Raw genomic sequence first — 10,382 nt, 5'->3', positions numbered from 1 at the left:
ACGACCCATGAGCTGACCCGAATTCAAACCCACGAACCCAAAGCCCGTTCAATTTCTTCAAAACAGCGGAACCCATCTCATATACTCGCCGGCACGGCGCGCCCTTCCGAATCATCTTTGCGAGGATTCAGAATTACGATATTTTGGGTCCCTTTGCTTTCAAAGGTTTTGATTTTCCTTTCTATTTATATATTTAGAAGATTTATACTCATTCTTGATTAGTTTGTGTGCATGTAATATTATAGTAGGATTAATTGAATGGTGAATGCATTTCTCTACCACATTCTTGATTAGTATATGTCTGCTTGAATTGTTAGTGTGACTCTTATGATTGAAATGAGATGCAATTCTTTCCCTTTGTGAATTGTGACCTATAGGATTTACTCAGCCGTGATGTGTGGGTTAGGCGCACATTACAAGTTTGACTCTCCTGCAGACAAAAGCATGTCCTTTAAGTAGAGAAGGATAGGGGGGGGGGGGATTATCCACTGTTTTTCAAACTAGCACCACTAAACCTCGGGGATTTCTTAGTTATCGAAAAAAAAAAGAAGAGGATTTCTTTGTATCTACACTCTGTTCAGACATGCTAAGATTCTGTGTTGCAATATTCTTGAATGATGTATGCAAATGTCTTACAGGGAATTTGGAGGTGCCAAACTACCCTAATCAACTAAGGAGTTGTGTAATTCACTTATATAACAATAACAACAACAACAATTATGTCTCAATCCCAAACAAGTTGGATTCATTTGCTAGTTATGCGGTGATTATAATGCAATGATTATTTTTGCGGTGATTAGTGATGAAGGGATAGTAATGTAATGCTTAGTGAAGGAATTGTTATACAGTCAGACCTCTCTATAACAACATCTTTATATAACAACACTTCACTATAAAAGCCAAGTTTTTCCGGAACCAAATTTCATGTTCTGTTATAATATATATATTTTCTATAACAACAATTCGCTATAACATCCAAAAATATCTGGAATAAACGAGACTGTTATAGAGAGGTTTGACTGTACATGAATTACTTACTTTAAAAGGAAATTTTCGTCTTTAAATAGTTAATTCCCGTGTTGCTCATATACATAATCTTATTCTTAAGTTGGGAGGAGGGTAAAGCGGTAGGGCCATACCCTATGGAGTTTTCAACATATGCGCCAACGAGAGTCGGCCAAAAGCCTAAATTTATATGATTAAGTAGATGAAATTTGGTGAATAGTATAAAATGTTATTTTTAGAATCATGATGATATCTATACTAGCTGCGGTATGGTGGACTGGTAGTGTATATCAAAAACAAATATTTTCTTTTTGCTTAAGTTTGGTGTAACATGGCTTTCGTAAATGTCTCTGTCCCCGATGCCTTGATTGACTTCATTAGCACATTACACAACCTGTAATATATTCCTTTTGTTTGTAACATTCCCGGCATCATCTTATGCTTTTTGCTGGTTTTATTTATTAATACAAAGTAACTCTTTACCGATCAAAATAAGAACCATGATGATATCTCAAGATACTCTAGAACTAAAAGGAGATGCTTACAAAGGGTAAAAGATAAAGTGTGAATAATCAAAGGAAAGAATGATAGCATTCCTCTATAATCTCTTTATACTATGTGCTAGGTTTTGCATCTTACTCTATTTTTCAAATTTTCTTTCAAGGAAACAACTACAATTATATAATCAAAAACTAACAGGGCAAGCGGGCAACTACTTGAAAATAAAGTGTGCAACTACTTTACCTTTTTGGTCTCGCTTGCTATAGTGCAGCGTTTCTTATTTTTTTTCATGATTAGTTGACTACCTGCTTTTATTTTCTAGTCTCATTCATTTTTTTCTTCATCTAGAAATATAAATGGATGGTGTCGCTTCTAATCCAAAGTGCAACATAGTTCCTTTAACATTGTTGCTTCATCCTTTTGTTTACCTTCCTTTTGAATGCTTTAATCTTTTTTCATGCTTGCAATTGATCATGTGACTTGAGAATATCAGAGCTGTAAGAGTTCAATGCCATTAATTTATCAATCAACCTGGTTTGAGAGTTTCGCAGAACTCTATATCATATGAGGTCCAAATCAAACTAGTTCTTATCTTTTTACCATGCTTGCCCCAAAAAAGGTTTGCTAACATAATACACCAGTGTTCATGGTTGGAAGTTGGTTTATCTCAATCAAAATGGATGAATGATAAGTGTGGTGTACACTTCACCTGAATCTCACATTCTGGTGCAGTGAATTCCATGAAGCGATCTAAGGATCCTTTTGAAGCTGCTTTTGAGGGGCAGGACGACTCACTCCCTGAATCCCCTGTTGGCATTGACGAGAATGAAGGCCAAGACCAAGCTGCAGTTGATGTTCATGTTCATGGAGGTGATGATGCTAATACCGGTTCTCGTGACAACCCTTCAGCATCTAGAGCTGCATCAGTCTCTGTTGGTACTGCTGGTCCAATTAGCAAGCCCAAAGAGGAAGATGAGGAGGAAGAGGAAGAAAACATGGATGTGCAGTTAGGAAAATTCTCAGCAAGTAGTGATCCTGACAAAATGTCTAAGATGCAGTAAGTTTGTCAATTTATGTTATCAAATTTCTTGATTCTTTTTTGTTTTTAAGGATTTCAGTCATAGAGAATTGTCAGGATTGTATGGTATTATCTTGTTCCGTGATAGCTTCTGTGGCTGGTTGGAGCTGCCTAATAGTCGCTTTGCATACAAGAAAAGCTCCTTTTCATATCATTTGTTTCCTTCCCTCTCGTCTTTCTCCCCTTCCTTGTTTATTTGTTACTCAAACTATTAATTTAACTCTCTTCAGTATGTTGCGTACCCACATGATATCTGCTCTATGAAAATTCTCAAAAACTATGTATCTATATCCAGAAGGTTGATGCTTCTATTGAGATCTGTGAACAGATAAGACTATAAGATGCATCTTGCTTGATATAATACAGTTAAATACCAATAGAAAATATTAGTAGGTGTTAAATATTAAATTCACATTTTCAAATTAGCTCTATGCAAAAATTTATCCCCCAAAAGGAAAAAAAAGAGTAGCTCTATGTAAAACTTTATGAGGTGCCTCCTACTACCAAAAAAAAATACTTTTCTCCCAGCAAGTCTCTAAGTCTTTCTTGTATGAGCATTGTTAAGTGAGGGCAAAATGGGAAAGTAACTAATGGGAATAGTACATCGCAGCTATATATATACCTGTTATGTTAAAGTTTTTCTTCTAAACCTCCTTGTTATGTAAGCTCCAATTTAGATAATTTTTCTCTCCTATATTCAGCGGTTTTCGACCTGGTAATAATAATGTCACTATGACACTTCAAGAAAGAAGGTAGATATTTTTTTTGGATAAGGTAAGGTAGAAGAAAGGAGGTGGATATTGGCTTCGGAAAACTTGTACGTGGCTTTTTGTTGTCAAACTTTGTTATCTATTTTCTGTTCCTTTCAAATCAGTGAAAGCAAAAAAGGAGACCACATTTTTTTTTAATCATTTCTCTTTCAGGTCCATATTATCCCAATTTACGGAGGAGCAAATGAGTAGATATGAATCTTTTCGGAGATCTGGATTTCAGAAATCCAACATGAAGCGGGTATGTTTTGCCATTCTCCCCCTTTACCATCTTTTATTTTCCTCAATTTCAAAGCCTGAATATGTTCTATATTATTGTACACAAAGTACAATGGATGATGTCTTGAGAGTGGTTCTCTCCTCTCCCTTAGCTTGTGCGTGTTGTCTTTCCGTAAAAATATAATGTCAGAACATGACAAATTGTTAAAGATATATGTTGGAGAGAATATCTTTGTTCTCTATGGTCTTGTGGCCCATTGAGATGCTTACTTGTCTTATCTCATACTTTTCCTAGCATGATTTGGTATCATTTGTTTGAGTTGAGATGGCCTCATTACCAGATATTTGACCAATCCCTATTATTTAGCCCATTGAAGCAATGTGTTTCGTCTTTCATTACAGACGTGATATCAGAAAATTGAGAATGAAACCAAATCTCTGTGAATATAATTGGGAAACATGAGGAACTTGTTGAAGCCTCAGGGCGTGAGATGTTTGCTTTTCTAGTTGGATAATTTGATGTTCTTAAGTACTCTCTCGTGAATCTTCTTTTGTGTTGTCAATGCAGTTGCTGACGAGCATCACCGGAAGTGCCAAGATATCTATTCCTATGACAATTGTGGTTTCTGGGATAGCGAAAATGTTTGTTGGTGAGCTAATTGAAACAGGTCCATAGACATCTATAACTTTTTATAAGATGATTACTGAAGCAAAATGTTTCATGATTTGGAAACAACAAGGGGTGTTGTTTCTGGCATGATTTTATTTTCTCCCCTAAACTTTATTTAGTTTCTTTTCTTTGAGCCTAGTGCACAACTTCAAATATTTGGTCAAACTCTGTCATTGGTGTCTGATCAATTTGCGACAATCATGATTCAAAGCCTTAGAGCCCATATTGTCATATAATGTCCATGACTAAGCGTGTTGGTGGTTAAAATTTATTTGGAAACTTACCCCTATAAAGTACTAAAGAGTGGCATAAAATGTCTTAGGGATTCATCAAACAATACAATACAATACGATGCATTATTATGAAACGACATGTAACAACCATTCAAACAAGCTGTTAATATAGGCAATGCCAGTTAGCCCGTACTATTTTCAAGCAACTAACTGGCATTGCCTATATTAACAGCTTGTTTGGATGGTTGTTACATGTCGTTTCATAATAATACATCGTATTGTATTGTATTGTTTGATGAATCCCTAAGACATTTTATGCCACTCTTTAGTACTTTATAGGGGTAAGTTTCCAAATAAATTTTAACCACCAACACGCTTAGTCATGGACAGTATATGACAATATGGGCTCTAAGGCTTTGAATCATGATTGTCGCAAATTGATCAGACACCAATGGCAGTTTGGCCAAATATTTGAAGCTGTGCACTAGGCTCAAAGAAAAGAAACTAAATAAAGTTTAGGGGAGAAAATAAAATCATGCCAGAAACAACACCCCTTGTTGTTTCCAAATCATGAAACATTTTGCTTCAGTAAGCATCTTATAAGAAGTTATAGATGTCTATGGACCTATTTCAATTAGCTCACCAACAAATATTTTCGCTATCCCAGAAACCACAATTGTCATAGGAATAGATATCTTGGCACTTCCGGTGATGCTCGTCAGCAACTGCATTGACAACACAGAAGAAGATTCACGAGAGAGTACTTAAGAACATCAAATTATCCAACTGGAAAAGCAAACATCTCACGCCCTGAGGCTTCAACAAGTTCCTCATGTTTCCCAATAATATTCACAGAGATTTGGTTTCATTCTCAATTTTCTGAGAATCACGTCTGTAATGAAAGACGAAACACTTTGCTTCAATGGGCTAAATGTTAGGGATTGGTCAAATATCTGGTAATGAGGCCATCTCAACTCAAACAAATGATACCAAATCATGCTAGGAAAAGTATAAGATTAGACAAGTAAGCATCTCAATGGGCCACAAGACCATAGAGAACAAAGATATTCTCTCCAACATATATCTTTAACAATTTGTCATTTTGACATTATATTCTTACGGAAAGACAACACTTAATGCTTAAACGGGCTAAATGTTAGGGGAAAATATCAGATAAAAGGCCCTCTGAACTCACACAAATCAGACGCAAACTAGCATGAGACTGCATGTGAGACAATTTCCAAATTAAAGTCTTCTCATAGAGAGTTGGAGACGGAGGGAGAAAATTACTATATTAGGAACTATGCAAGTCGAAGAGATGAAATATTTTGCGAGTATCAGAGATGAATATAAAGAAAATGGAAGTGGTTTATTGGTTATGAGGGCTCCGTGGAAGGACTGGACAATACTGATTATGAAGTCACATTAGATAGAAAAATTAAGTTCTGCCCATTTTCTCAGTATATTCCTTTTTGTCTAACTCCATTCCCCAGCCCAAGCAAACATAAGGCAACACATACATGAATAAGGCCACAAACACACACGCACAAGCTAAGGGAGAGGAGAGAACCACTCTCAAGACATCATCTGTTGTACTTTGTGTACAATAATATAGAACATATTCAGGCTTTGAAATTGAGGAAAATAAAATATGGTAAAGGGGGAGAATGGCAAAACATACCCGCTTCATGTTCAATTTCTGAAATCCAGATCTCCGAAAAGATTCATATCTACTCATTTGCTCCTCCGTAAATTGGGATAATATGGACCTGAAAGAGAAATGATTAAAAAAAAATGTGGTCTCCTTTTTTGCTTTCACTGATTTGAAAGGAACGGAAAATAGATAACAAAGTTTGACAACAAAAAGCCACGTACAAGTTTTCCGAAGCCAATATCCACCTCCTTTCTTCTACCTTACCTTATCCAAAAAAAATATCTACCTTCTTTCTTGAAGTGTCATAGTGACATTATTATTACCAGGTCGAAAACTGCTGAATATAGGAGAGAAATATTATCTTAATTGGAGCTTACATAACAAGGAGGTTTAAAAAAAAAACTTTAACATAACAGGTATATATAAAGCTGCGATGTACTATTCCCATTAGTTACTTTCCCATTTTGCCCTCACTTAACAATGCTCATACAAGAAAGACTTAGAGACTTGCTGGGAGAAAAGTATTTTTTTTTTATAGTAGGAGGCACCTCATAAAGTTTTACATAGAGCTACTCTTTTTTTTCCTTTTGGGGGATAAATTTTTGCATAGAGCTAATTTGAAAATGTGAATTTAATATTTAACACCTACTAATATTTTCTATTGGTATTTAACTGTATTATATCAAGCAAGATGCATCTTATAGTCTTATCTGTTCACAGATCTCAATATAAGCATCAACCTTCTGGATATAGATACATAGTTTTTGAGAATTTTCATAGAGCAGATATCCTGTGGGTACGCAACATACTGAAGAGAGTTAAATTAATAGTTTGAGTAACAAATAAACAAGGAAGGGGAGAAAGACGAGAGGGAAGAAAACAAATGATATGAAAAGGGGCTTTTCTTGTATGCAAAGCGACTATTAGGCAGCTCCAACCAGCCACAGAAGCTATCACGGAACAAGATAATACCATACAATCCTGACAATTCTCTATGACTGAAATCCTTAAAAACAAAAAAGAATCAAGAAATTTGATAACATAAATTGACAAACTTACTGCATCTTAGACATTTTGTCAGGATCACTACTTGCTGAGAATTTTCCTAACTGCACATCCATGTTTTCTTCCTCTTCCTCCTCATCTTCCTCTTTGGGCTTGCTAATTGGACCAGTAGTACCAACAGAGACTGATGCAGCTCTAGATGCTGAAGGGTTGTCACGAGAACCGGTATTAGCATCATCACCTCCATGAACATGAACATCAACTGCAGCTTGGTCTTGGCCTTCATTCTCGTCAATGCCAATAGGGGATTCAGGGAGTGAGTCGTCCTGCCCCTCAAAAGCAGCTTCAAAAGGATCCTTAGATCGCTTCATGGAATTCACTGCACCAGAATGTGAGATTCAGGTGAAGTGTACACCACACTTATCATTCATCCATTTTGATTGAGATAAACCAACTTCCAACCATGAACACTGGTGTATTATGTTAGCAACCTTTTTTGGGGCAAGCATGGTAAAAAGATAAGAACTAGTTTGATTTGGACCTCATATGATAGATGTTCTGAGAAACTCTCAAACCAGGTTGATTGATAAATTAATGGCATTGAACTCTTACAGCTCTGATATTCTCAAGTCACATGATCAATTGCAAGCATGAAAAAAGATTAAAGCATTCAAAAGGAAGGTAAACAAAAGGATGAAGCAACAATGTTAAAGGAACTATGTTGCACTTTGGATTAGAAGCGACACCATCCATTTATATTTCTAGATGAAGAAAAAAATGAATGAGACTAGAACATAAAAGCAGGTAGTCAACTAATCATGAAAAAAAACAAGAAACGCTGCACTATAGCAAGCGAGACCAAAAAGGTAAAGTAGTTGCACACTTTATTTTCAAGTAGTTGCCCACTTGCCCTGTTAGTTTTTGATTATATAATTGTAGTTGTTTCCTTGAAAGAAAATTTGAAAAATAGAGTAAGATGCAAAACCTAGCACATAGTATAAAGAGATTAGAGAGGAATGCTATCATTCTTTACTTTTCTTTCCTTTGATTATTCACACTTTATCTTTTACCCTTTGTAAGCATCTCCTTTTAGTTCTAGAGTGTCTTGAGATATCATCATGGTTCTTTTTTTGATCGGTAAAGAGTTACTTTGTATTAATAAATAAAACCAGCAAAAAGCATAAAATGATGCCGGGAATGTTACAAACAAAAGGAATATATTACAGGTTGTGTAATGTGCTAATGAAGTCAATCAAGGCATCGGGGACAGAGACATTTACGACAGCCATGTTACACCAAACTTAAGCAAAAAGAAAACATTTGTTTTTGATATACACTACCAGTCCACCATACCGCAGCTAGTATAGATATCATCATGATTCTAAAAATAACATTTTATACTATTCACCAAATTTCATCTACTTAATCATATAAATTTAGGCTTTTGGCCGACTCTCGTTGGCGCATATGTTGAAAACTCCATAGGGTATGGCCCTACCGCTTTACCCTCCTCCCAACTTAAGAATAAGATTATGTATATGAGCAACACGGGAATTAACTATTTAAAGACGAAAATTTCCTTTTAAAGTAAGTAATTCATGTACAGTCAAACCTCTCTATAACAGCCTCGTTTATTCCAGATATTTTTGGATGTTATAGCGAATTGTTGTTATAGAAAATATATATATTATAACAGAACATGAAATTTGGTTCCGGAAAAACTTGGCTTTTATAGTGAAGTGTTGTTATATAAAGATGTTGTTATAGAGAGGTCTGACTGTATAACAATTCCTTCACTAAGCATTACATTACTATCCCTTCATCACTAATCACCGCAAAAATAATCATTGCATTATAATCACCGCATAACTAGCAAATGAATCCAACTTGTTTGGGATTGAGACATAATTGTTGTTGTTGTTATTGTTATATAAGTGAATTACACAACTCCTTAGTTGATTAGGGTAGTTTGGCACCTCCAAATTCCCTGTAAGACATTTGCATACATCATTCAAGAATATTGCAACACAGAATCTTAGCATGTCTGAACAGAGTGTAGATACAAAGAAATCCTCTTCTTTTTTTTTTCGATAACTAAGAAATCCCCGAGGTTTAGTGGTGCTTTGTTTGAAAAACAGTGGATAATCCCCCCCCCCCCTATCCTTCTCTACTTAAAGGACATGCTTTTGTCTGCAGGAGAGTCAAACTTGTAATGTGCGCCTAACCCACACATCACGGCTGAGTAAATCCTATAGGTCACAATTCACAAAGGGAAAGAATTGCATCTCATTTCAATCATAAGAGTCACACTAACAATTCAAGCAGACATATACTAATCAAGAATGTGGTAGAGAAATGCATTCACCATTCAATTAATCCTACTATAATATTACATGCACACAAACTAATCAAGAATGAGTATAAATCTTCTAAATATATAAATAGAAAGGAAAATCAAAACCTTTGAAAGCAAAGGGACCCAAAATATCGTAATTCTGAACCCTCGCAAAGATGATTCGGAATGGCGCGCCGTGTCGGCGAGTATATGAGATGGGTTCCGCTGTTTTGAAGAAATTGAACGGGCTTTGGGTTCGTGGGTTTGAATTCGGGTCAGCTCATGGGTCGTGGTCTTTAGTTTGGGAAGTGCACAAAATCGCCATTTTAAGATCTCTATTTAAAGTTGAAAAAAAAGTCAGATTTATAAATTAAAATAATTTTGATTGGTGAAATTTATAAATTTTTTAAAGTATAACCGTCTCAAAATTAATTGTACACCGCCAAATATGAAGTTTGAATGTAGTTCAATAGATTGGGGTAGAGTTTAACGTTTTAAGTATATACAAATGTCTGAAAAAGAATAAAAAGTTTGAGTTTTGTCAAAATTAATTATATTTTAAATACTTTTTAAAAATTAAAGTTGTCTTAAATGAGATCGCTCAAAGCGGTTACCAGATGTTGTAGAGATTAAAAAAACTACAAGAATAAGTTACAAATAGACATTACTTACCAATAACTAGCCATTAAGTCATGCTACTAAAAATAACCATTAAGTCATGCTACTAAAAATAACCATATAAAAATTACCAATGATATATAACATTTAAAAAATCAATGCAAAAGAAATTTTTTCAATGGATATAGTCGGAATCCGTTGAAAACACATATATGAGGTAGTATACAAAATTTGAGAAAAATTAGAGGTGACTTAGATTTGCTTGAAGTCAACATTTATTACGAATGACACAAA

The 10,382-nt window shown here is 35.2% G+C and overlaps 2 protein-coding genes across 7 annotated transcripts; one reads left to right on the top strand and one right to left on the bottom strand.

Annotated features, from left to right (window-relative positions):
• On the top strand, nt 1-4,358 carry LOC107831783 (transcription initiation factor TFIID subunit 11-like). 2 transcript variants are annotated; one of them, XM_075248361.1, is made up of 4 exons: nt 1-165; nt 2,239-2,563; nt 3,508-3,595; nt 4,142-4,358. In XM_075248361.1, exons 2-4 carry the CDS (start codon nt 2,247-2,249, stop codon nt 4,247-4,249), a joined length of 513 nt encoding a protein of 170 aa, XP_075104462.1. In that variant the 5' UTR covers nt 1-165; nt 2,239-2,246; the 3' UTR covers nt 4,250-4,358. The 2 variants fall into 2 exon arrangements, with proteins under 2 accessions (XP_075104462.1, XP_075104461.1); XM_075248360.1 differs by lacking the exons at nt 1-165; nt 4,142-4,358 and having other exon boundaries at nt 2,138-2,563; nt 3,508-4,062.
• Nucleotides 4,359-5,288: 930 nt separating this feature from the next.
• Nucleotides 5,289-9,792, bottom strand: LOC142178563 (transcription initiation factor TFIID subunit 11-like). Of its 5 annotated transcripts, none has more exons than XR_012706813.1 (4): nt 9,597-9,792; nt 7,190-7,514; nt 6,352-6,467; nt 6,157-6,245 (listed from the first exon to the last, which is right to left on the bottom strand). XR_012706813.1 is itself a non-coding variant. In XM_075248357.1 (3 exons), the coding sequence occupies exons 2-3, from the start codon at nt 7,504-7,506 to the stop codon at nt 5,915-5,917; spliced, it is 648 nt and encodes a 215-aa protein (XP_075104458.1). In that variant the 5' UTR covers nt 7,507-7,514; nt 9,597-9,792; the 3' UTR covers nt 5,289-5,914. The 5 variants fall into 5 exon arrangements, 3 of the variants coding, with proteins under 3 accessions (XP_075104458.1, XP_075104459.1, XP_075104460.1); XR_012706814.1 differs by having other exon boundaries at nt 6,352-6,464; nt 9,597-9,791; XM_075248357.1 differs by lacking the exon at nt 6,352-6,467 and having other exon boundaries at nt 5,289-6,245.
• Between the last annotated feature and the right edge of the window lie 590 nt (nt 9,793-10,382).

Source organism: Nicotiana tabacum, chromosome 24 (genome assembly GCF_000715075.1).
Source record: "Nicotiana tabacum cultivar K326 chromosome 24, ASM71507v2, whole genome shotgun sequence".
NCBI lineage: Eukaryota > Viridiplantae > Streptophyta > Magnoliopsida > Solanales > Solanaceae > Nicotiana > Nicotiana tabacum.
Note: the sequence above shows the minus strand (reverse complement) of the source record. Positions and strands in the feature narration are given on the sequence as shown.